General features: G+C 44.8%; 1 protein-coding gene across 5 annotated transcripts in view; it reads right to left on the bottom strand.

Annotated features, from left to right (window-relative positions):
- The window catches only part of LOC129711333 (transducin-like enhancer protein 1), a 183,514-nt gene that overhangs the window by 110,969 nt on the left and 45,532 nt on the right, over nucleotides 1-27,013 (bottom strand). For all 5 annotated transcript variants that reach the window (XM_055658922.1, XM_055658919.1, XM_055658921.1 and 2 more), the window contains exon 4: nucleotides 25,694-25,738. In XM_055658922.1, coding sequence (XP_055514897.1) covers nucleotides 25,694-25,738 — 45 coding nt within the window. The remainder of the gene's footprint in view (nucleotides 1-25,693; nucleotides 25,739-27,013) is intronic.

The following is a 27,013-nucleotide window of genomic DNA, read 5'->3' as shown; positions in this document are numbered from 1 at the left end:
GCACATTAACACTATCCTACTCATGCTGGGGACAATTTACACCAAGCCAATTAACCTGCAAACCTGTACGAATGGCCTCCTCCTGCACCTATTTTCTATGAAACCAAAAATCTCGGAGAAAACCCACCACCCGTTGTGCAAAAGAGTTGCACCTCAGGTTCCTATTAAATCTTTCTGCCCCTCAGCATAAAAGGATTATTGTTTTTTTCTTTCAAAAATTGTCATTATTCTGAAGAAAATATATATTTTTTAAACTGTGCCAAAACTCTTTATATATTCTCATTGTGTGTACGTTCACTAGTAGTGCTCACGCCTAATTTAATGAGCATTCTTGTTGGCTTGTTGAAGCCAAGGGCAACTCTCTTCCAGAGCCATTGAGGTCCTTGTGGGAAAGTAGCTCAAGAAGGAACCTTGGTCGGCATGGATGAGTTGGGCCGAAGGGTCTGTTTCTGTGCCGCATGCACCCAAATGGTCATTGTGTAGAGAATTCAGGAAATCTTTACTGGAGGTGGTGATGAAACAGAAGACATCCCCATCAGACTGGAGTGCGATTGGGGAGGTGATATTTTTCCTACGACTATTGATCTTGCCAGAGACATGTACCCTTGTCACAGGAGCAATATGATCTCTTCATAAGCTCAGAGATCCTCACCGCATCATTAGCTCCTCTCCAAGTTTTTTTTTTAACCAATTTGTGTAGAAAGCTTCAAGTTGGATGATTGATTTGGTTAGATTTTCACACTGTCACAAAAGAGCACGAAAAGTCTCTTTTTTTTCCACGGGCTGTCTCCAATCTAAATGACATCAAGAGATGGGAAAACAGAAGTCTTCACTTCAGGCAGCCTTGTTAGCGTCAAACACTCCCACGCAAGATGCTACCAAATGCTTTCACTAATACGTCTCAGAACAGCAGCCGTCCCTGCAATAGTTTGATGGCATTTCACCAGGTTTTCAGACCACGTTCTCAGAAGAAGCCAAATTGGGAGCAGGGCTTTGACAGCGAACAGGTTTAGAGTCTGAAGAAGGGTCTCGACCCGAAATGTCACTTATTCCTTCCATTCAGAATTGCCGCATGTCCCGCTGAATTACTCCAGCATTTTGAATTACATCCAGGTTCATCAGGGCTTGCCCAACTCAAGTAGGAATCCTAGAATCTACAACACTGTCAAAGTCCAAAGTCAAGACCCAGAGGGAATTCATCAGTCTTGAAATCAATTTGACAACATATATGAGAGTAGCCACAGACTGCTGGAGTAGCTCAGCGGGTCAGGCAGCATCTCAGGAGAACATGGTCAGGCAACCCAAAACATCACCTAGCCATGTTCTCCTGAGACGCTGCCTGACCCATTGAGCTGCTCCAGCACTCTGTGTCTTATTTTGTAAACCAGCATCTACAGTTCCTTGTTTCTACATGAAAGCATTTTTTGCCATTTACCCTGCTCCTGCATTAAATAAGAAACGGGCTTATATTCTATTTACATTGCACCTTCTAAACTCTCTCCATTTCTCTCAATTCCCTCAGTCTCCAAAATAAATCTGTGTAATGAATTAAATTCAATTAACTATACACGTGGCCTTCGCGTTAGTGGAAGGGGAAGTTGCTGTCTTAGGGAAATGGTCCATTTTGCATTTTTCTGTAAGATCTCAAGAAAAATAAATTGTATTTATTTATTCATCCTCCCCCATAAAATTTGAAAAGGTGAATTTTTATTCCATATTGCAAACAATGAATTCTCCAATTTCCAGTGATACTCACCCCACTATGCCTCAATGTCACCATAGGATTATGCAGCATGGGAACAGGTCCTTTGGCCCAACATCCATACCATGTAGTTGTAGAAGCCCCATCTACCTACGTAGAAGTTCCACCTGCCCCTACACTTCCAAACCTATCCTATCCATGCACCTAAACATGTGATAGAACTTGCCTCAATTACCTCTTCTGGCAGCTCGTTCCAGATACCTACCACCCTTTGTGTAAAAAATGTTGCCCTTCAGGTTCCTGTTAATTCTTTCCCCGTCACCTTAAGCCTATGTTCCTCAGGTTCTTGATTTCCCTACTCTGGATAAATGACTGTGCATTTCTCCTATTTATTCCTCTCACGGCCAGCAAGTCGAAGGAGCTAGTTAATAATTTCAGGAAGCATGGTAGAGCAATATACCCAATCACCATCAAATGTGCCAATGCGGAAATGGTTGAGAACTTTAGTTCCTGGTCATACCTTACGAACAATCTGTAATCGAACGACCACATTGAAGCGAAAGCCGAAACACAGGAGACAAGAGGAAATTGGGACCATTGCTCTTACAACTTCTACAGATGCACTGCAGAGAGCATACTGTTGGGTTGCACCACAGCTTGGTTTGGTCACAGCTCTTCCCGAGATTACAGAGTTGTGGATGCAGCCCAGTCCATCACACAGGTCAGAGCCGCCATTGACTCCATCTACGCTTCACGCTGCCTCAGGAAAACGGCAAACATCTCAAAGCACCATTCCCACCAAAGCCATTCCTCCTTCTCCCCACAGCCATTGGGCAGAAGATATAGAAGCTTGAAAGCATGCACCACCAGGCTCTGGAACAGATTCTTTCCCTCCGTTATAAGATGTCTGAACAGTCGTTCAGAAGGACACTCTTTTAGGATGGAGACTAGGATAAATGTCTTCAGCCAGAGGGTGGTGAATCTGTGGAATTCTTTGCCACAGATGGCTGTGGAGGCCAAGTCAGCGGATATTTTTAAGACAGAGGTAGATGGATTCTTGATTAGTACAGGTGTCAGAGGTTATGGGGAGAAGGCAGGAGAATGGAGTTAGGAGTAGGGGGGGGGGGGGAAATAGATGCATGGCGTAGTAGACTTGATGGTCTAATTCTACTATGATCCTTTATAGGATCTTTTTTCCTTTGATTCCTTATGATCTTATGACCCTTATGTTTCATGAGCTCCGATTACAGTTCCAATTCTCCAACCTACCTCATTGCGAACATTGTTTTTCTTTTTCTCCTCTGGAACTGTTTAGCTACAAGGATGAGGACTATATTTTGTACTCTGTATCTTTCACTCCACTGTGTCTTTTGCACCTTAGCTGGCTTGATTGTATTCATGTATGATATCATCTGATCGCACACCAATAAAGGATTTTCACTGTACCTCGGTAAACGTGACAATAATAAACCTAAACCGACCACTCTCTTTTCCCTGCTACCTCACTCCCACCATGGTGTGCACTCCTTTCTCCCACCACCAAAGTCACCCAGTTCCTATCTGCCCACAGTGCATGAATCCCCCAATCTGTCGAGTTCCATATTTCCTTTTATCACCTGTTCCTTCTCCCTTCTGTCCATCCTTTTCCCTCCCTCTGGTTTACATTTCACTCCTCCTCTTCCCTTATCCGACACCCATCAGCTCCTTTTCACCACTAGCCTTTGTCACTTTCTTCACCCAACTGTCAATAAGCCCATCACCCCACCCCACCCCACCGCCCCCAACCCTTCTACATCTATCATTTGCCAGGCTCTGCCTCACCCCCACCTCTCCTTTACAGCTAGCCTTCTATCCCCCTACTGCATCAGTCTGAATAATGGGTCCAGACCCAAAATATCGTCTGTCCGTTCCTTCCACCGATGCTGCCCGACCTGCTGAGTTCCTCCAGCACTTTGTGTTTTGTTCAAGATGACGGCATCTGTGGTCTCTCTTGTCACCGCATATACACATGTCGAAATGATAACTCCGCTGGTGTGAACACTATAGAAAACATCTATTTTCAGGCAGGTGTGGGAGTAGTTTGAGAAATGAGTAATGTAGTGGCACTAAGAAACAGGAAGCATCAACTCTGACTGCCCTTCCCCACTGTTACACCAATTTTTTGCTTGACGAAATGTTTGACCCAGAAAATGGAAGCAGCGCTTTGCTTCTTTAAGAAACTGGCAGGAAGCATAACTTTCATACAGAACAAAAATAGACTTAATGGTCTTTGCTTTATTCATTCCAGTGAGTTGCCTGCCAAGCAAAGCAGCGGAGATTGGCCACCTGCGCACACTGAAGGGGAAATTCTGTTTCAAACGTTGCTAACAACGAGAAGAACCAAAGAGCAAAAGTAAAGACTGTGGTTATTGCAATTGTGAAGAGTGTATCGGGGAATAGTATAGGCCGGCACAGTGGCCCAGCAACAGAGTTGCTGCCTTACGACCCAGCCTTAATCCCGACTATGGGTATTGTTTGTATGTTCTTCCTGTGGCCATGTCGGTTTTCTGCGGGTGCTCCGGTTTCCTCCCGCACTCCGTAGACATACAGGTTGGTAAGTTAATTGGCTTCGGTAAAATTGTCCCTATTGCGTAGGACAGTGTTAGCATGATCGCCGATCAGCTCGGACCTGGTGCGCCGATGGGCCAGTTTCCGTGCCGTGCCTCTTAACGCCTAAAGAGGAACTGCCCTATCTGGCACCATCTGCAGATAAGCTCACACACATTGTGGGCAGCACTGTGGCATAGCGGTAGAGTTGCTGCCTTACAGTGCCAGAGACCCAGGTGCTTGTCTGTACGGAGTTTGTACATTCTCCCCGTGACCGGCGTGGGTTTTCTCAAGGATCCCCAGTTCCCTCCCACGCTAAGCTCACATCGCTGGGCAGAGCGGACTAGGTGGGCCGAAGGGCCCGTTTCCACACTGTATCTCTAAACTAATGGAGCATGAACATTGATGGTTAAAGGCAGTTGATAATAAAAAGACAAATCCTGGATTGCGGTAGAGATGCTGCCTTACAGTGACCAACCAGACAGGCCTCTCAGGTCCATTGTCTGTAGTCGGAGAACTTCATGGTACAGGCCCTTCAACACTCTCCCCGCACATTGGGCTTGTCCCATTTGCCAGTATTTGGCGTGGCCCTTCTTATCCATTTTCTCAAAAGGATCCCCAGTTCCCTCCCACACTGCAAAGGCGTATAGGTTTGTAGGTTAATTGGCTTGGTACAGTTGTAAATTGTCCCTAGTGGGTAGGATAGGTTTTTGGTGTGCGGGGATCACTGGTCTGGACTTCCATGGCGGACTAGGGTGGGCCGAAGGGCCCGTTTCATCACACTGTATTTCTCTAAACTAATGGACCCACTGAACATTCCAGCATTTTTGGTCTAAAGGCAGTTGATAATAAAAAAGACAAATCCTAAGGATTGCAATGGCTAATGATCCTAGAAGAGTTGGCGAGTTCATTGCACCATCTGGAGATCCAAAAAGACCCCCAGTTTAAGGACCACATAAGCAGAAGACAGACCACCCATGCCTCTCAGAATCCATTGTTGTAGAGTCAGAGTCATAGAACTATACGAGTTGGAAGAAAACTTTTACACCAGCCCGGAAGCTTCTTTAAGGTCTTTGCATTACTGGCCGACCAACAGGAAAATGCAAGATATTTATACGGCTTTTCCTCAAAGCTGCAGCTTCAAAGTTGAAAATAATAAAGTTGAAAAAAACCCACCTCTGCAGTCCTTTCATTCATTTCCTTTAACTTTAGAGCGGTTTCCTGCAGTTAACCCGTGGAAAAACACTAGATTGTTGAAACGGCGGCAGGGGGTGGGGGTTGGGAAAACAACTTTCCGCGGACAAATTTCTGGCGAGGATTTCAAAGATAGCATGGCAACTGCGTGCAGTCTCCACCTGCTTACAAAGGCTGCCCTTGCACGAGGAGTCAAATGGCTGTGCCGAGATTGAGGCTTCTGTTGATCTTGTCCAAACAGCCAACTTTACTTGGTCGGAATGTTGAAAATGTTCCCGCTTGGGTAGGTTTGTAATTAAAATTTAATATGACTGGTTCCAAGGGTGAGGTTTCAAAGTCTGCCAGCTCCCAATTGATGTACTAACAGATTCAATGGGAACAGATGAACAGCAGGGAACGCTTGAAATTCACTGCACACGCTGCTAACCTTTCAGCCATTTCTCCTTTTATCAATTATTAAGCACGCATCAATTTTATCAAGCACGCATCAATTATTCAAAGCATCATTTATTATTAAACGGCAAACACCAAGAGTGTGAATTAAAGAGCTTGTATTAGTTAATGTGCTTGATGCATTCTCCGAAGGCCCAGAAAACTGAACACCACCACCCGCCTACTCACTCCACATGGACCTGCATGATATTGAACACACGGTTATTAATTTAAATTGGAGATACCACTTGGAATCAGGCCCTTCGACCCACCCCCACCGAGTACACACCGGCCGTCAATCACCCTAGTTCGATGCTATCTCATTTTCACATTCTGGACCTTATCTTGCACTAAACTTTATTAACTAGGAAGGAACTGCAGATGATGGTTTAAACTAAACATAGACACAAAATGCTGGAGCAACTCAGCGAGACAGGCAGCATTTCTGGAGAGGAGGAATGGGTGACGTTTCAGGTCGAGAACCTTCCTCAGACCGGTTATTCCCTTTATCCTGCATCTGCACATTCCAAACACGTACAAGTTTGTAGGTTAATTTGCTTGGATAAAATTGTAAATTGTCCCTAGTGCGCAGGATAGTGTTAGTGTACGGGGTAATCGCTGGTCGGCGAGGTCTCGGTGGGTCAAAGGGCCTATTTCCTGTATCTCTAACTAAACTGTGGACAGCTTGATTATCATCATGCATTGTCTTTCCGCTGACTGGATAGCACGCACCAAAAGAGTTTTTCATTGTACCTCGGTCCAAGTGATAATAAACTAAACTAATCCAATTTATTGAGACCAAATAACCTACAAATCTGCACTTCTTTGGGATGTGGGAGGAAACCAGAGCATCCAGAGAACGTACAAACTCCATACAGACAGCACCCATAGTCAGGCTCGAACCCGAGTCTCTGGCGCTGTGAGACAGCAGCACTACCAGCTGCACCGCCAATGTTATTCAGGCAGTCTTCTCTTTTATACATTGACCATTATCATGCTCCATTCAATTCACAACAAATTATCTTTTAAATATATTAAAAACAGGTGACTAATAAAGCACCCTCTGATAAATTGTCAGAATTCATGATGACATTTAGAGTAGGTTCAGTCATAGTCATACAGCATGGAAACAGGCCCTTTGGCCCAACTCATCCATACCAGCCAAGATGCCCGACCTAAACTCGTCCCATTTGCCTGCGTTTGGCCCTAGATATCCCTCTAAACCTTTCCTATCCTTGTACAAGTCCTAGTGTCTATTAAATGCTGTTATAGTGCTTGCCTCAACTACCTTATCTGGCAGCTCATTCCACATACCCACCTCCCTGTCCAATAAAGTACACAGAACAACATTAAAAAAACACAGCACAGAAACAGGCTCTTCGGCCCACAATGCCTGTGCCAACCATGATACCAAGAGAACCGAATCTCATCTGCCTGCATACGATCCATATCCCTCCATTCCTTACATATCCACATGCCTATCTAAAAGCTTCTTAAAAGTCCCCATCGTATGTCTGCCCCTTATTAGCAACTGTCATTAACTCAGCTTAAAACATGTGCACAACTTTCTAATGCAAAAGTCTTGTTGCATACACTTAACAGGTCACATCTAACTCCTGAAATTTATAATCTCTAATCTCCTATTCATTGTCTTCCATGGGAATCAGCGCTTGCTTTAATAGCCACAAAGAAGTCTTCAGTGGGCGCAGCGGTAGACTTGTTGCCAGAGGATATGGGGTGAAGGCAGGAGAATGGGGTTAGGAGGAAGAGATAGATCAACCGTGATTGAATGGCGGAATAGATATGATGGGCCGAACGGCCTAATTCTGCTCCTACTCCTTACGACATTATGACCATACAGCGTCAGAAATCCAGGTTCAATCCTGACTACGAGCGCTGTCTGTACGGAGTTTGTACATTCTCCCCGTGACCGCATGGGTTTACTCCTGGTGCTCCGGTTTCCTCTCACTTTCTAAAGACGTGCAGGTTTGTTTGGTGCTGTAAAATTGGCCACAGTGTGTAGGATAAAACTAGGGTATTGGCTGTTTCTATGCTGTATCTCTAAAATGAAAAAAATGAAAATATCTTTCTAGGCCCAAGCATTGCTTCCTACTTTAAGTTAGCAGCTTTAATATTTTCCCAAAACAAAACTGGATAATTAGTCGTGCTACCCTATAGACTGAAGATGACCAACATTGTAACACTCCTAATGTTAAGATCTAGCCTGACCATTGAATGACAGGAACAAGGTTTCTGCACGGAACAAATGGCTTCTATGCCGGATCAGAGATCGATTCCACATTTAAGCTACATGTACACGATAAACAAAGTCAGCCTGGAATAAAATAACCTGGCATTGCTATTAAACTTGTGCAAAGCCCTTCAAGACCCACTGGACAGTTTCACTGCATGTAAAGGAATGGCACCAATTAACGGCAAGGCACAGATACACCAATTATCCTCCTGCTCCAGGGATTAATTTCCCCGCTGGACAGGAACAATCAATACCGTGCAAGTGAAATCAAGAATACAAATAATCAAAACTAACTTCTCCATTTTACATTCCAGGAATATGTGGCCATCAACCAAACACAGACCACAAGCTTCCCCTTCTCTTCAGACTTCAGTCTCCGTCAGTTCAACTATTTATACGTTTGGTTATAGCTGATATCAGGATTCCCAGCAACACTTACGAAAAGTTAGTCATGGTTCAGTGGCTTGCACTTGTCCCCTCAAAGGTTGAAGGTAGATACGATAGTGCCACTGAAAAGACTTTTGGATAGGCACTGGTATATGTTGGGAATGGAAGGATAGGTTATATGCAGGCGGATAAGAGGTGGTCATGTTTGGCACGGATATGGAGGGCCGAAGGGCATGTTTAGTTCAGTTTAGACTCTAAACTTTAGAGATACAGCGCGGAAACAGGCCCGAGTCTGCACCAACCAGCGATTCCAGCTCACTATCCTACTTGCACCAGGCACTATTTATTTCAACCAAGCCAATTAACCTACAAGCCTGTACGTAAGTCTTTGAAATGTGGGAGGAAACCAAAAATCTCGGTTAAAAACCCATACAGGTAACGGGGAGAAAGTACAAACTCGGTACAAACATAACCAGAGTCAGGATCAAACCCGAGTCTCTGGAGCTGCAAGGCTCCACCGTGTTGTACTGCTCTGTGTAGATACAGAAGTCAGACACAAAAAGCTGGAGTAACTCAGCAGGTCAGGCAGCATCTCAGCAGGAAAGGAATTGGTGATGTTTCAGGTCGAGTCCCTTCTTCAGACTATTCCTTCTCTCCAGAGATGCGGCCTGACCCGCTGAGTTACTCCAGCAGTTTCCGTCGATCTTCAGATTTAAATCAGAATCTGCAGTTCCTTCCTACACAGATACAGAAGTTGCAAGTTCAATCTTCACTTACGACTTGAACACAAAACTTAGGCTGTGCAGTCTGGGAAAAGTCCAGGAATAGTCAATTTTAGATCCAATACAAGACAGAAGCCTATTTTTACATCCACACAGCAGGATAGGGCAATTGTTCGGCAATAGAATTAAGAGATGGATATTCTCCCGAGTGCCGTGACCAATAGTTAATCCCGCAAATCAATAAAACAAAAAACACATTATCTGGTCTGTACCTTAGAGCTGTTTTAAGGGCTTTGCATTATGTAAACTGGCTGCCACATTTCATATCATACAATGGTGAATGCAGACCAAAATTGGCTGCAAAGCACATTGCAATCTTCTGAAAAGCTTATTTATAAATAGATGTCTCTTTCAGTTAAGCAACAAAGTTGTGCCTACAAAAGTTGAACTGAAAGCTTCAACCATTCAAGACTGTGCTAATATTTTTTAATGCTTGCTCCTTGAGCTGTGGTACTCATAGACATTTGATACCAAGGTCCGGGTCATCATCAGCTCATTCACCGAGGCCTGCTGCTACTGACGCTCCCATGGCTGCAGTATCTCCCAGGGCGTGGTGGCCTACAGGGGGCAGCCACCGGGCCAATTCCCCATGACTGAACGCAAGGCCCGGCAGACCGCGGTCTATGGGGGAAGTCGCCGTGCTGGCCACTGATCGGGGAACCCAACGAACCGCGGCCTATAAGGGGGACCCGTGCTCGTCCCCCGAAGACCAGGAGGATGGAGCCGGCGGTGACGACGGACGCAACCAGCGAAGAGTAGGGACGGTATGAGAGGAGAGGGAACAGGCCTACCGCCAGGTCGGCTGCGGTAGGTTCCCCCCCCCGGGGAACAAAGGTGGCCAGGCGAGGAGAGGAAAGTCGGTTCGCAGGTCGATGGGACGGAGACAGCTGGAGGCCCCGCAGCAGCCTGATGGTAGTAGCATAATGAATTCTGAACTGTAATGACACATCCTATCTGCTCAAGTTCAAATAAATGCCTCAAAACTCATTGGCCGGCGGTTCATTCTACAGCAAGACAATGATCCAAAATGTACTGCTAAAGGAACAAAAGAGTTTTTCAAAGCTAAAAAATGGTAAATTCTTGAGTGGCCAAGTCAATCACCCGATCTGAACATGCCTTTTATATGCTGAAGAGAGAACTGAAGGGGACTAGCCCCCAAAACAAACATAAGCTAAAGATGGCTGCAATACAGGCTTGGCAGAGCATCACCAGAGAAGACACCCAGCAACTGGTGATGTCCATGAATCGCAGGCTTCAAGCAGTCATTACATGCAAAGGATATGCAACAAAATACTATGCAACATGACTACTTTCATTTACATTACATTGCTGTGTCCCAAACATTATGGTGCCTTGAAATGGGAGGATTATGTATAAACACTGCTGCAATTTCCCATGGTGAAACCAAAATGTATAAAAATGACCTTTATTAAAATCTGGCAATGTGCACTTTAACCACATGCGATTTATTTTTTATCACAAATCACAAATTGTGAAGTACAGAGGCAAATAAATAGATGATCGGTCTTTGCCCCAAACATTATGGAGGGCACTGCATGTCCCAAAAAAGAACAATTAAATTCTTAATTAAAGCCCCCCCCCCCCCCCACCCCACCCAGTCTATATAGTTTGGAGCTTATCTGGAGGCTCTCGCGTTTAATAGCCTGATGATTGTAGGGAAGAAACTGCCAACCTGAACATTACAGTTTTCACCCTCCTATACCCGCTTCCTGATGGCAGGAGTGAAGTGAGATTGCGGCCAGTGTGTTGAGGGTATGTGATGATTCTGGCTGGCTTTTTGATGGTAAGGAGGTCAGTAAGTGGACCTAGGCAGTGCTAGTTTAGTTTGTTTATTGTCACACACGCCGAGACACAGTGAAAAGCTGCTCTCCACTTTTTCGTTCATTGGCTCTTGTTCTATGACCTGACGCACATAGGATAGTGGAGGCATTGTCACATCATTCCAAGTGCACTGGTGGAATGTGGCCTCTAATATTGATCTCATTTCATGATGAAACTACACCTGCTGGAGGCAGATTCACTGGATCGATCCCTGGAATGAAGATGTCATCTCAGGAGGGGTAATCGAGGATGATAGACCTTTACTTATAGGATGGGTTGAGGAGAAAATGAGGTGGCCTGGTTGATTCTGAAGAGACTTGGAGGGGGAAAATTTGAGGGGACATTTCCTCACTGTTGGGGGAAATTAAAAGTCAAGGGCTTAGTTTCAGAATGAGGGCAATTTAAGACAGGGGAAGAGAACTGATTATTTCAGAAATTGGTAGACTTGTCTATCCTAGAAAGCCATGGATGGGAAGTCATTGAACATATTCTAGACCTAGAGATATTTGAGATAAAGGGAAGCACAAGGTTCAGGGGCCTGGATGGAAATTGGAGAAGGCACCAAGATCAGGTTACACACCATAGCACAGCCACGCAGCTACCAATACCATGTGTGTGGAATTTGCATATCATCCCTCTAATTGCATGAGTTTCCTCCAGGTGCTCTGGTATCGTCTCCCATCCCAAAAACATGCAGATTAGTAGATTAACTGGCCACCATAAACTCCCACATTATTTCCACAAAGTTGAAAGCTAGAATGGGGGAGTAATCGATGGGAATGTGATGTAAATAATTATTGGAACTAATGTCAGAATATAGTAAATAGGTGCTTGAATGTCAGTGCAGACCTGATGGGCCGAAGGGCCTGCCTCTGCCCTGTACAACTCTACAATTTTGTTGAAGGGCCTAATGACCTACTAATATCCCCATTTCTTATTCTCATTTGTATACAAATGCAGCCAACCTCACCGAGGGGCCATTTATCTCCTTTCATGGAGAGAGTTACATTTTCTGTAGGGGGCTAAATTATTGAATGCTGTAATTACAGATTGGTGGCTGAACGTCGAGGCCTTATGGCCTGTCCCAGTTACTTTAGAGATACAGCGTGGAAACAGGCCGTCCAGCTCACCCGACCAGCAACACTAGCACTATTCTATGCAGTGGGAACAATAGTTTTAATGGAAATTGGTCAAAATTTAAAGGGAGATGTACAGGACAAACTTTGTTTCACAAAGAGTGGCGGGTGCCAAGAAAATAGCCAGATAATCGTTAATAATAAAATCATAAATTGGATGGTGATGGTGGCATTGAAGAGTATTTTAAATGTGCAGGCTGTTAGGCAATGAATTAGGTATATGGATTACATGATGGCAGATGAATTAGTGATAGATTAGTGATATCTGTGCCGACAGTGATATGTTCAGCACAGATATTGTGGGCTGAAAGGCCTGTGCTGTACTGTTCTATGTGGAAACAAGGGGAAAAAGACACGTACAGAAGTAACTCAGCAGTTCAAGCAGCAAGCCCTGGAGAACATGGTTGGTGATGTTTCGGACCAGGGCCCTTCTTCAGACGGTACTTTTCTATGTTCTACGGACCTCTGTAAAACCCTGACCCAGTCATTATATAAAGAGACTCACCGCACACTCTCTCATGACTAGACTTCGAAACATCTATTATCAGGGATGAAACCGACCGTTGAAAATGCACTGAAATTTGTCCAAACAATGGAAGAATCAACTAAAAACATGCAGGAGGTGCAAGCGAGGGCGGGCGGGCGGCTGTTCCAAGTTATAGCCCGCACTGGGACAAACAGTAAAATATATTCTCCCGACACAAACCATTTCAATAAGAGGTAAACAGTGGCGGCACTTCTGTGAAGTGATACATGTGGTCTGCTTGCTCGTGCGAACATAGCAGTAATGCTAAATAGTGTTGTGTATATCATTTAATAGACCACCATCAGTGCTTTGTAGGAGTAAGCATAAAGTTGAGCAAACAAAATGAGCAGATGTAAACCAAGAAAGGCACTCCAAATTTCCCAATTTTTCCCCACTTGTAGAAAACTAGCGAGTAAGTGGATGAAGGGGAATCTTTAATTCCAATTGAACTTTTAAATGTTGTCATGAAAAGAAAAATGACAAATGTGGGACTTGAGTTGGAGACAAACAACTGCGGATGCTGGAATTTTGAGGAAAGGCCAAAGTGCTGGAGTAACTCAGTGGGTTAGGCAGCATCTGTGGAGGGAATTGACAAACAACGTCCTGGGTCTGAAGAGCAGTTCGGACCTAAAACCGCGATTGTGCCTATGGTTGGAAGATTTTTACTAAACTGTATGTAAAAGGATTTTCACTGCACCTATAGACATGCGACAATAAAGTACCACTCTCAGCACCGTTGAAGAATTCATGGAGGATAAAGGCAGATCTCTGGAACAAATTATCATTGAAAAGTTGGTATTAGAAGCCTTCGCAGGCTTCTAATACCGAGTTTCTCCAGCATTTTCGTCTACCTTAAAAGTCAACAGTCCATCTTCCTGCTAAAGGACCCGAGACCAGCTGCTGCCAATATTAAAGAATAATTCACTTCATTCTTAAGAGGGTTTTCTAAATGCTGGAGAAAATAGAGAGAGCAGTGTCTTCACATCGAAAACCACAATCGATATAGACCCCCATTACAGAGTGAAAGGGTCAAAGGCGGACATTTGGAGAAGGTTGAAGAGAACCATTGCTGCAAATTCTGCTTGAGCTCGGCAAATAACACTTACGAAATTTCGGACAAGAAAACTTTTTTTTTTTTTTTTTTTTTTTTTTAAAAAGAGACGTCCATGACTCCAGTAGACGAGTCTCTGCCCTGGGAAAATTTATAAAGGGGGAGGGAGGAAGAGACAAAGGTGGAGCTTAAGCACAACTGCTTCACATAACACCTTTCCAAACACATGTGGAGGCAATTAGACATTTTTGAAATAGCCATATTTGGATGGAATTACAGCAGCTTGGGTCAATCACACAAATAAATAGCAAGATTAATTGACTTTTTTTTTGAAAGAAAGCAGATGTTTGATGAATGAGTAATGGCTAACATACTAGGAAGAATCGGCAGCCCACCACAAGCTGTGCAGAGCATGGTTTTAAATTGAGAAATGAATGCTCCTTTCACACGTCATCTAAAAAGGGAAAAAAAGGCACCACAGATAACATCCCCCCACATGATTCATGAAAATACCATCTCCAGTTGTTTTCAGCACCAAGGTCTTGCAAATCAGTACAGATGACCAAGGAAAGGTGGAGCCCACAATGGTCCATTGTTGGCTGTGGAAGAGGTGATACAATTGCCGTTCCTTCAATTTGCGGGTGGACTCAATTCTGACAGTCTAGTTTGTTCTTTGCCTATTCATAACTCTAGTTTCCTTCTCGTCTGACAGTCTGAAGAAGGGTCTTGACCCAATCCTTTTCTCCAGAGATGCTGCCTGACCACCGAGTTACTCCAGCATTTTGTGTCTACCTTCGGTGTAAAATTGCACCTGCAGTTCCTTCCTAAGCACCAAGGTCTAGCCCAGGCTCTGGCAAGACCACTTTAGGAAACCTCAAAACTGACTGTACAAATACCAGGAAGGTATGAGTCCACATCAACAGCTGATGTCACCAACAAGCAAAGTATGCATCAGGCAAGATCACAAAAGTCACATCCAAGAGGAGAAGGCAGAGACTGGAACCTTGTATAGAACACAAAGTACACACATCCAGGAGATGTTGGCACGCAGTGGGACTGCAGGTCAAACAATGCATCGATGGACTCAAATATACTCTCTTTCCCCATCAATGATCACAATAATAGAGTTGGCATCTGTTGCCAAATGATTTCCGGAGAACTTCAAAATTACAGACCAACTGGGAATAAATCTTCCTCCCACCATTCCCACACTTATAGATGTCTTTTGTTTGATTATAATCAACTGTCAAATTCTGGCAAAAATGCTTGTGGGAATCGTGTGTGCACAAAAAAAAATGGCCTTCAATTCCATTTTGCTACACTGTTAAAATGCATTGCAACTGCAAAACAGTTACCTGAAGGTGGTGGCACTACGTAGAGCTACTGCCCTACAGCTCCAGAGAGGGTACGATCCTGAACCCAGGTCATAGAAACATAGAAAATAGGTGCAGGAAGAGCCAGCACCGCCAATCGTCCCTAATCAATAACCCGTGCCTGCCTTCTCCCCATATCCCTTGATTCCACTAGCCCCTAGAGCTCTATCTAACTCTCTCTTAAATCCATCCAGTACTTGGCCTCCACTGCCCTCTGTGGCAAGGAATTCCATAAATTCACAACTCTCTGGGTGAAAACGTTTTTTCTCACCTCAGTCTTAAATGATTTCCCCTTTATTCTAAGACTGTGGCCCCTGGTTCTGGACTCGCCTAACATTGGGGACATTTTTCCTGCATCTAGCTTGTCCAGTCCTTTTATAGAAACATACAACATTATAAGATCCCCCCCCCTAATCCTTCTAAACTCCAAGCCTAGTCTTTTCAATCTTTCCTCATATGACAGTCCCTCCATTCCAGGGATCAATCTTGTGAACCTACGCCGCACTGCCTCAATCACAAGGGTCTCTGTCCGTAAGGAGTTTGTGCGTTCTCCCCGCAACCACTTGGGTTTTCTCCGAGATCTTCGGTTTCCACCCACACTCCAAAAACCTACAGGTTAGTTGGTTAATTTGCTTGGTATAAATGTAAATTGTCCCTCGTATGTGTAGGCCAAAAGAGTGCGGGATTGCTGGTCGATGCGGACACAGTTTCCGCTCTGTATCTCCAAATTAAACGAACCTTTCCATTGAATTACACGTCTCCGCTGATTAGTTCTACATCTCCCCGTTACAAGCGTGGTCAATCCCTACTTTCATCAAATGGTTGGGAGACCTGCAGAATGGATTTGCCATTTGCTGTGGGTACTGCCGGCATGTTCCGCAGTGGGGGAATCTCTGCTTGTGGCAACATCTGAATGATTGAGATAAACGTCCTGGTTTAACTACTGGTTGGCCAATGTTTTTGCTTAAATATATTTTACCGTGCGGCCACATTTCCAACTGTTTTGGATACAAATAGTTGCCAGGAATAGGACAGGTTTAGAGAGATGCGAGCAGGTGGGAGTAGTGTAGATAGGACATGTTGGTCGGCGTGGGCAAGTTGGGCCGAGAGGCCTGTTTCCACACTGTATGACTATGACATTATAACTATGAATAGAAACACAAGAGACTGCTAGAACGTTGAGCAAAAAAAAAACAAATGCTGGAGGAGCTCAGTGGGTCAGGCAGATTCTGGGGAGGGAAAGGACATGACTTTTCGGGTCGGGATCCTGCTTCAGACTGATGGAGTGGAGGGAGGGGGTGTGTGGGGAGAGGCTGCAGGTGAATAGAGGCAGGTGCAGGGGCAAAACCTCACAAATGATAAGATCTCAGGAACAGAACCTTGTAATAATCTGGAGAGGACTGCGCAGATATTGAACAGATGTTGCCCGCTTTTAGCTCCTAAGATACAGTGCCAACTGAAGAGTGAACTGGACCGGGCAACTCGATTGAAAGACACAGCATTGAAAACAGACCCTTCAGCAAAATGAGTCCACACCAACCACTGATCACCCTTTCACCCTAGTTCTATGTTACCCCACTTTGGCATCCACCTCCTGCACACCAAGACCAATTAACCTACAAGCCCGCAGCTCTTTGGGACATGGGTGGACAGTGGAGCACGTGATCACAAAGAGAACGTCTACCAAGGACCGAATTGAACCCGAGTCTCTGGCACTGTAAGACAGCAGCTCCACCAACCGCACACTCGTCGCAGACATGAGAAATTTGCAAAACAAAAAAGTTCCCATTTACCTGCCAAAATATTTCCCCAATTACCTCACTTCCAACTGTGATATGCTTTCAGGAGAGCTGTTAAGTGTGAGCAAACAGAGATAGCATGCCTGGGGACATGGGGAGGAGCAACCAATGACTAACTATTGTACGGATTTCTCCTTTCGAAACACCAAGGACGCAACCAAACTGAACAGTATCCACCGCCTGCCTGTTATACAGCATGGAAATAGGCTGATTGGACCAATTTGCCCACTCCGACCAACATGTCCCATCTGGTCATACCTGCCTGCGTTTGGCCCATATCCCTCTAAACCGATCCTATCCATGTACCTATCTAAATGTTTCTTAAACATTGCAATAGTACCTGCCTCAATTACCTCCTCTAGCAGCTCGTTCCATACACCCACTGAGTTTCTCCAGCATTTTTTTGTCTACCTTCGATTTCACCAGCATCTGCAGTTCTTTCTTGTACATAGACGAGTATTTTGGTCAGCAGGGATGAATTGGGCCAAAGGGTCCATTTCTGTGCGACTCTATGAAATGATACATCTCAAGTGCAGTGTCAAAGGCTCAGGTGGACACACATCCAGAAGCTCATCACCACTGATATTTCCTTGTCACATCTCAAAGCCTGCGACGAGCCAGAGACTGACTGACACAGTTAATCATCAGGGATATTACCATAGCATTAACAGGATGGTAGAAGACAACTAGATGGATCATGGTCTATCAAATGGGTACTTCTCTCATTAACTGAAGTCGCAGGCATTTAACATGCAGTTGGTAATGTGCTAAAGGATTCAACTCCCTTCCTGTCCCCAGTAAAGCTTCAATTATTAACATTGTGCAGTTAAGCGCTCGTACCAGCTTCATGGTTCATTTGAGGTTCTGATGGCCCCTTAAAAATTATAATTTAAGGGACTTTAAAGGCGGCATTAAATTATCGCTGCAGCTTAAATGATACAATAGGGAGTATTAAAGTACCGCAAGTGTTCATAACAATCACCATTAAAAAGGAGTTTACAAACACGCCGTCCTAAAACAATGAATAATTAAGTTGTCATATAGAATCGCTGCCGCTCACTCACGAGGGAAACTTTCAACAGAATCATAGAAACTGCACCACGGGAGGCCATAACGCAGCCCAGCAAGTCAGCATCAGCCAGTTAGTCTCACACCTCTGCCATTTCCCTGCAGAGCTCCAATATCTTTCTTCCCGATCGCTTGCCCAATTCTGCGATCCACAAGCAGTTCGACTCAAAATACTCACCATATAAGCAACTTCCATCATGCCGCGGAGTTTATTGCCTATTCTATTAAAAGAGGGCGGCACGTTGGCGCAGCGGTAGCGTTGCTGCCTCACAGTGCTTGCAGCGCCGGAGACCGCGGTTCTATCCCGACTACGGGTGCTTGGCTGTACAGTTTGTACGTTCTCCCCGTGGGTTTTCTCCGAGGATCTTCGGTTTCCTCCCACACTCCAAAGAGGCACAGGTGTGTAGGTTAATTGGCTTGGGTGTATATGTAAATTGTCCCTAGTGTGTGTAGGATAGTGTTAATGTGCGGGGTGATCGCAGGTCGGCACAGGCTCTGTGGTCTGAAGGGCCTGTTTCTGCGCCGTATCTTTAAACCTAACTAAAATATGCGCTACCCATTTTACATCAACCTAATAAACTAAATTGCACTAATGTTCATCCTGTTATTCAGTTTATCGTGTATCTGTCCAGCGAATGCTTCGATTGTAATCGTGCAGTGTCTTTCCGCTGACTGGTGAGCACCCAGCTAAAGCTTTTCATTGTCCCTGGCACATATGATGATAAATTAAACCAACTAACCAAACCCTTCACAACTTTAAGCATATCTGATCTTCTCAAAGGCCGCCTCCGCACTCACACGAACAACCTCAGACCCCTAAATCTCTCCACTCCACAGAAACCTCTATCTAACTTCTTCCCAACAGCCATAAAGGGCCTGTCTTTCACAACCTAATTCACAACCTTTTTTACTCATGGACATTTTTCATCATGTTGAAAAAAACGGCACAACCTACTTGATGCCACTAATATTGGGTTGTTTCTTCAATTTATTGAAAAGAGATAGTGAGTATAAAAATCAAGAATCAGAGGACATGGGTTTAAGGTGAAGGGGGAGGGGAACTTGAGGGGTTTTTTTTGCACAAAAGTTGGTGGGTGGATGGAACAAGCTGCCAGACGAGGCTGAGGCAGGTAACAGCACAACAGTTAAGAAACATTTTCACATAAACATGGATAGGATAGGTTTAGAGCGATATGGGCCAAATGCAGGCAGGTGGGATGAGTGTGGACGGGGCATGCTGGTCGACGTGGACAAGTTGGGCCAAAGGGCCCGTTTCCACGCTGTATGACTCCAAATTTAAAAATAGCTATCTATGAGTATTGTGTTTACATATACCTATAAAACATTGTTCTGCTTTTTCGGTAAACAGGACAATTAACTCCACTCGATTCTCGTCATAAATGGATCCAACACTGAAAGTGGTATCAAGCACCTGCATATAACTATATTTTTAATCTGGCAAAAGCAGCCAAAAGATGGTACCCACCAGCAAGTCAATCATTGTGTTTTTAATCTATCAACAGATTACAAATTCTGCTTTCACCTCTTGTCCTCGTCCTGTCCCCCCACCACAACACAAGTCTTGAACCTCCACAGTCCCATTACAATGAGTTATTTCCTCCTTACTGGTTAAGTCACTAGACGGAGTAGACACAGCACTGCAAACTCCCCCCACCACCAATGATTGGATAGTACGTTTAATGAACATAGGAAGCCCAGCACAGGAACAGGCCCTTCAGCCCACAAAGTCCAAGCTAACCATGATGCAAAGACAAACTAATCTCATCTGCCTGTACATGATCCATCTCTGCATGCTCATCCAAACGCCTCTTGAATGCCACCATTGCCTCTGCCTATAGCCCACCACCCCAGGTAGCGTGTTCCAGACACCTACCACCCTTTGTGTAAAAACAAAACTTGCACCCTCAACTCGGTCTATTTTAGCGAAAATAGTAGAAAATAATGACATGGGCATTCTTCAAAGTGGTTCAATGTAAGGACGTTAACACCCGTAACGGCCACTATGTTTGGAATAATGTTTACAGATACAGCATGCAAACAGGCCATTCGGCCCACTGATTTCACCAGTTGTACGTTAAACCACCCTACACACTAGGGGGCAATTTCCAGAAGCCAATTAACCGTTAAACATGCATGTCTTTGGAATGTGGGATGAAACCGAGCACCCGGAGAAAACCTAAGCAGTCACAGTGAGAACGTGCAAACTCTGCACATAGTCAGTGTCGAACCCGGGTCTCTTGGGCTGTGAGGCAGCAACTCTATTGCTGCCCCACTGTTCCACACCTCAACGTCTCTGGGGAAGGGGAGCGAATACTCGAACCTTAAATCGGGAGGGAATAATACCACTCTCTCCAAAAACCAGGAAGAAACAGAAACATCCATGAATTTGCTGATATATATGCAGCTTCAAACACTTGGAACCATGCAGGCGAGGTGAAACATTTCCCCTGCAATGCAAGCAATATCCACAGCTGCCATTTATACACAATCTGCATTAAAAGGGTTTTCTGCTGACATCAGCCATTCCCCCTCCACCCACAATATGTTGGTAAATTTGATCCACATTCACGAAGCCTTACATCAAACACTCGGGCAACAGCGTAGCAAAATCCCAGCCGCACTCAACGGTTCTTTTATCTCGTAAAAACGACAGAAAATTTGATTAACAAGCTTCATGAATCATCGCAATGGATCCCGGGGCACCAAAGATGTTTAAATCATCGCCACTCATCTCTGCATGTTCAACTCAAAGTAAGATTTATACGGATAAACAATGAACTGCAGATGCTGGTTTACAAAAAAAAAGACAACGTGCTGGAGTAACTCGGGCAACATGTATGCAGGAAAGAACCGCAGGTGCCGGTTTACAAAGAAAAAGACACAAAGTGCTGGAGTAACTCACCAGGTCAGGCAACATGTATGAAGGAAAGAATGGCAAATGCTGGCTTGTACCAAAGACAGATTGGTTGAGACCCTCCTATAGACTGAGAGTCTGACTCTCAGGCTCTCTGTGCGAAGGGTCTTGTCCAAAACGTCACCTACTCTTTTTCTCCAGAGATGCTGCCTGACCTGCCGAGTTACTCTAGCATTTTGGGACAGGCAGCATCATGCCTGGAGAACATAAATAGATGATGTCTGAGGTTGAGATCCTTCTTTGGACTGATTGCAGAGTGGGGGCGGGGGAGTTGAAAGGCAGATGGTTGGACAAGGAACTACATACAGTAGTGTGCACCCCAATCCACATTGAGAAAGGGCAACGTACTGATAGAGGTGATGGTGTGGGGAGATAAAGGGCCCAGTTCCCCCAACCCAATTTGCACCATATATTCCAAGCCAACTTTTGAACAGGGACCAAAGACGTGCCTGCATCATCATTTGAGCCCAATGTGAAAGCAAGTGGTCTCATTAGGCAGACGAAAATGCTGGAGGAACTCAGCGGGTGAGGCAGCATCTATGGAGAGAAGGAATAGGCGACGTTTCGGATCAAGATCCTTCTTCAGACTGATGGAAGGAATAGGTGACGTTTTGGGTCGCGACCCTTCTTCAGACTGACCTCATTAATCATCTCAGTCCACAGTGTTCAAAGGGAACATTTAGAACATAGAATAGTCCAGGTAGACACAAAATACTGGAGTAACTCAGCGGGACAGCATCTCTGGAGAGAAGGTATGGATGACAATTCGGACCGAGACCCTTCTTCAGACTTCAGACAGTACAGCATTGGATCAGACCCTTCAGCGCACAATGTTTGTGCTGAACATGCCAAGCTAAACTGATCTCATTGCCTGTACATGATGCATATCCCCACTCCCTGTATTTCCATGCGCTTATCCAAAGGCTTCTTAAATACCATTATCATATCTGCCTTCACCACCACCCATGGCAATGCGTTCCACACCCTCACCACTATGTAAAGAAAAAAAGATGCCCCTGCACATCTCCATGAAACTTCCACCTAATAGCGATGCCCTCTCGAGAAGAACAAATCCACCTTGGGGGGAAAAAGGTTCTGACCGTCTACAATATCTATGCCTCACATTTTTATATGCAATTTAGACATCGACCAAGACACTGCAGCAAAGTCATGCCTTGAATTTAAAATGCTTGGAGACAGTCGAGGGCAAGACAAAGCATTACAAATACCAGTATTTTTTCCTTTAAAAACAAAATGTACAGCTTTGAATACAAGTGCTCATAAACAGCACAGAGTCAAAAGGAAACCATTCCTACGTTCTGGTTATCATTTGCGCAGATGATTAAACATTAACAGGACACCGGATCACGAATCAATTCCAAAATGGAAATGCTCTTTTGTGACATTTCCAAAAGTTAAACATCATTATTTTGTTTTTTACCAATGTGACGTGCATGTTTATTAATCACGCTTCCCGGAAATCTTTTGCATGCAAGAAAACGCACTGCATAATGTTATTGCTGATATTTACAAATAAAGAATATGGTGGCGGTCGAGCTGCTGCTGTACAACACCAGGGATCCGGGTTCGATCCCCACTATGGGTGCTGTCTGTATGGAGTTTGTACGTTCTCCCGCAAGTTTTCTCCGAGATCTTTGGATACCTCCCACACTCCAAATACATAGAGGTTTGTAGGTTAATTGGCTTTGGTATAAATGTAAATTGCCTCAGGTGTGCGTGTAGGACAGGGTTAGTGTGCGGAGATCAGTGGTCAGTGCGGACTCCGTAAGCCGAAGGGCCTTTTCCACGTTGTATCTCTAAACTAAACAAGCTTCAAGCAGGTTTGCGGGTTCGTGCCGCATATGCAAACCAACCCCCTGCATTCCCCCTCTCTCTCTCTCTCCACCCCTCGCTCATCCCAGTTATCCTGCCAGTTCCAATACTCGCCCTGCATTATAACCTTTCATTATCACCTCTACCACAACTGACAATGGACCATTGTGGTCTCCACCTTTGCTTGGTTATCGATGCTGGCTCCGATTGGTTCTGAACCATTTCCAGTTTCTAGAGCCTAGTTTGCTTCCCCCCCTTGACACTCAGTCTGAAGAAGGATTTCGACCCGAAACGTCGCCTGTTCCTTTTCTCCAGAGATGCTGCCTGACCCACTGAGTAACTCCAGCATTGTGCCTATCATCATACGACTGCCTCGTGTAATAAAAAATAATTTCTTGTCTGGAAATGTTTGGATGCAGAGGTTGTGGAAGCCACTTTGAAAAGCAAATGATCTCTCAGTTGCTGGCAGTTTATGGCTGGTTCCTCAATTTCAATATTATTAGGCTTCACAATTCCCAAATATTATGAGATTACATCATTGCGATAAGGCAGTAACCTTGCTGAGTGTTAATGAATGAGTATTATGAATATTTTTGATATTATGGTTTAAGGATTAAAATTTGAGAAATTTGATATCTGCATTTCAGAATATAGCATGGAAACAGGCCATTCGGCCCACCTTATCCAAGCTGGCATGTTGTGCTAATCCCATTTGCCTTATTTGGCGCATCTATGGCCCATAGCCCTCTCAAACCCTTCTTATCTATGTTGTAAGTGTTAGCCAGCTTGTCACTTTATAGATGGAGACAAGGAGTTTGCAACGTTTGTCTCGCCTTTCATAAATTGGGCATTTGGTTAAGTTCCAGTTTGCATTCAAATCCTTCACATTTGCATGTCGCAATTACTACTCTTGCTCAACGCATTTAAATGCAGCACTTTTGAAGGAATGCACATTCAAAGTGACTTCCAAACTGGGCATTTCTGTCTGAATGAGTTTAACAGAAGGCCACCAGATACAATGATTACTTGCGACCGGGGACAATTTGCAGATTAGTTCATCCAAACCATTGCATGGTCCTTCCAGCCGGTCACACTGGATATCGATCCTTGTCATCTTGACATCTACAACTCATTTAGGTATAGCTCACATTATTGTCACATGTACCAAGGTACAGTGAAAAGCTTCATAGTGCATGTTGTCCAAAAAGGTCAGAGACTATGTCAAGTATAATAGGGAAAGAGAAAGAGTGTAGAATATACTGTAGTTCTCACCATTGTAGCACATCAGTTCCATAAACAAAGTTGATGTCGACAATGGGGAAGAGGTGAATTGGGCAGTACACTGGCTTATGGAAGGATCTTTCAGAAGCCTGATAACAGAGGGGAAGAAAGTATTCCAAAGTCTGGTGTTGCCTTCGTTCAAGCTCCTGTTCTTTCTGCTGGACAGGAGCAGGGAGAAGGAATGACCAGAATGGGACATCCTTGATTATATTGGTTGCTTTCCTGATGCGTAGATGGAACCCATGGTGAAGGTCGACACAAAATGCTGGAGATACTCTGCGGGTCAGGGCAACACCTCTGGAGAAAAGGAACATCGGGCCAAGACCCTTCTATGGTGGGGAACCTGGTCTGTGTGGTGGACTGGGCTACATCCACAGCTCTCTGCAATTTCAAGGGGTATTGGATAGGGCTGTTCCCAAACCAAGCTGGGCTGGAACCTGACAGTAAGCTTCCTGTGGTGCATCTGTAGGTGTTTGTAAGTGTCATTGCAGAATGCGCTGGCCACACGGACAGTGTTGAATCACCACTTCCAACTTTAACAAAAACTGAATGCGAAACCATACGTGTCCTGATACAAGGTCTCGACCCAAAATGTCTACCTCCCACCTTGCCTCCACAGGTGCTATGTGGCCTGCTGACTTCCAGCAACAGTTTGCTTTTAGTGAGATAACTAAAAGCATATACAACTGCTCAAGCCACATGATTGTGGCATAGATAAAAACGACTGCAAGGCATACAAAACAAATACTCTTCCGCTGAGTTACGTAAGCATTTTGTGTCTATCTTCGGTGTAAACCAGCAGCTGCAGTTTCTTCTTACACAAATACTCTTTCATCATCTTCAAGGGCAGCACAGTGGCGCAGCAGATAGAGCCGCTGACTCACAGCGCCAGAGACCCAGGTTCGATCCTGACCTCGGGTGCTGTCTGTGTGGAATTTGCACATTCCCCCTTTGACAACGAGGGTCCCTTCCAGCTTCCTGCCACATCCCAGAGACGTGCGGGTTGGTAAATTAACTGGCCTCTGTAAATCGCTCCTAGTGTGTCGGGAGTGGATGAGAAAATGGGATAATGTAGTACTAGTGTGAACGGGTGATGGATGGTCGTCGTGGACTCGGTGGGATGAAGGGCCTGTTTCCATGCCACATCTCCAAACATTAAAAAGTCAAAAAAGGTCTGCAGACAAATCTCTCTCTCTTCCCCCCCCCCCCCCCCCCCCCCCCCCCCCCCCCTCACTCTTCATAACCCCGTGCAGTCCCATCTGCTCCACAATTACCAGAAACACAGTTTCCTATCATTACAAAAACACTGTTCTTCCAAAATGAATGCGAAACAGCCATCTGCCAATGACGGGGCCTTGCGGGCCAAGCTTTGGGGGAAGGAATTTCAAAACCAAATAGTGATTTACATTCATACGACCCGCGTAGTTCTGGTTCCACGCATGAACTGCAGATGACAGGCAATTATTCCATTCATTAACCTCATCAAAGGCTTTCATTTCCTCTTGTACTTACTTGTTTATGCATCTCAAGATTGAGGCCATATGACATCTCATAGTACTGAAATAAAGCAAAACCACACGTTAGCTAAGTAACAAACATTCAAAATAAAAGCCACAAAAAAAAAAGAAACTGGTTTCAATGCGACACAAGGAGCTAATCTACAAATCTTAAATGGAAAGATTAAATTAAACTGCTGGTAACCCTCATTTTATTCAGGAAACATCCTATGGGATTGGGGAATATATATATTTTTTCTTTCACATATTTGTATGCATTATTCTAAAATAACATGAATACACACGGGGAGATCAGGGTTAGCGGTTTAACAAGAAGAATGAGTTTTAGACTCTTATCTGCTCCAGGGTGCTTCCAGTAGAGTCTGACAAGCTAAACAGTGCAATGCAGATTTAGGTCAAGCTAGGTCCATCTTATACCACAATATTCAGGTCAGGGGCAGGATATGTCCGGGTCTGTTTGATTCTGTTAATAGGTAGCAGCCCAGTCCTTCAGACAGGAAGCAGACAACAGGCTCAACTCTGAAGAAGGGTCCCGACCCGAAAGTCATCTGTCCATTTCCTCTACAGATGCTGCCTGACCTGCTGGGTTCCTCCAGAAATTTGGGGGGGGGGGGGGGGGGGGGGGGGGGGGGGGGGGGGGGGGGGGAGAATGCTGAACACTTCATTCAACATAGCCTCAGTTGCAGAGCAGGATTTTTTTTTTAGTTTGATGAATAAAAGCTTCCTTGGAAATAAAAATAGACATACAAAACACAAATTGTGCAAAAACACTTCATAAATTCTCAGTCCCTATACAATCAATAGAGACTTATACTCAGTAGAGTTTGCACCTAGTTTAGAGATACAGCATGGAAACAGGCCCATCAGCCCACCTAGTCTGTGCCGACCAGCAATCACCCCATACAAGTTCTATCCTACACACCAAGGACAATTTACAGGTCAATTAACCTACAAATCTGCACGCCTTTGGAACGTGGGAGGAAACCGGAGCACCTGGAGAAAACCCACATGGTCACAGGGTCCCGAGCGATGTTTCTTAATGCCCGCAGCTCACATTTCCTGGACTAAACTGGCTCTACACCTTCATCCAGATCCGTCCTCCCTCACTCTCCTGGATCAGTCCCTTCACCCCGTGTGAGATGCCTCCAATGCCCTCAGCTAGAATTCCACCGTATCAGCTGGCTCATCTCTCCCCACGCGCATCGCACAACAGAAAGGTTCACGAGTCCTCCGCTTCTTCCTAGAACAGAGTCCCAACCAGTCGCCTTCACCGATGCACTCATTTGTCTCATTGAGCAAGTTCCCTTCCAAGATC

This window comes from Leucoraja erinacea, chromosome 29, assembly GCF_028641065.1.
Source record: "Leucoraja erinacea ecotype New England chromosome 29, Leri_hhj_1, whole genome shotgun sequence".
Classification (NCBI taxonomy): domain Eukaryota; kingdom Metazoa; phylum Chordata; class Chondrichthyes; order Rajiformes; family Rajidae; genus Leucoraja; species Leucoraja erinaceus.
This window is presented reverse-complemented; position numbering and strand designations above follow the sequence as displayed.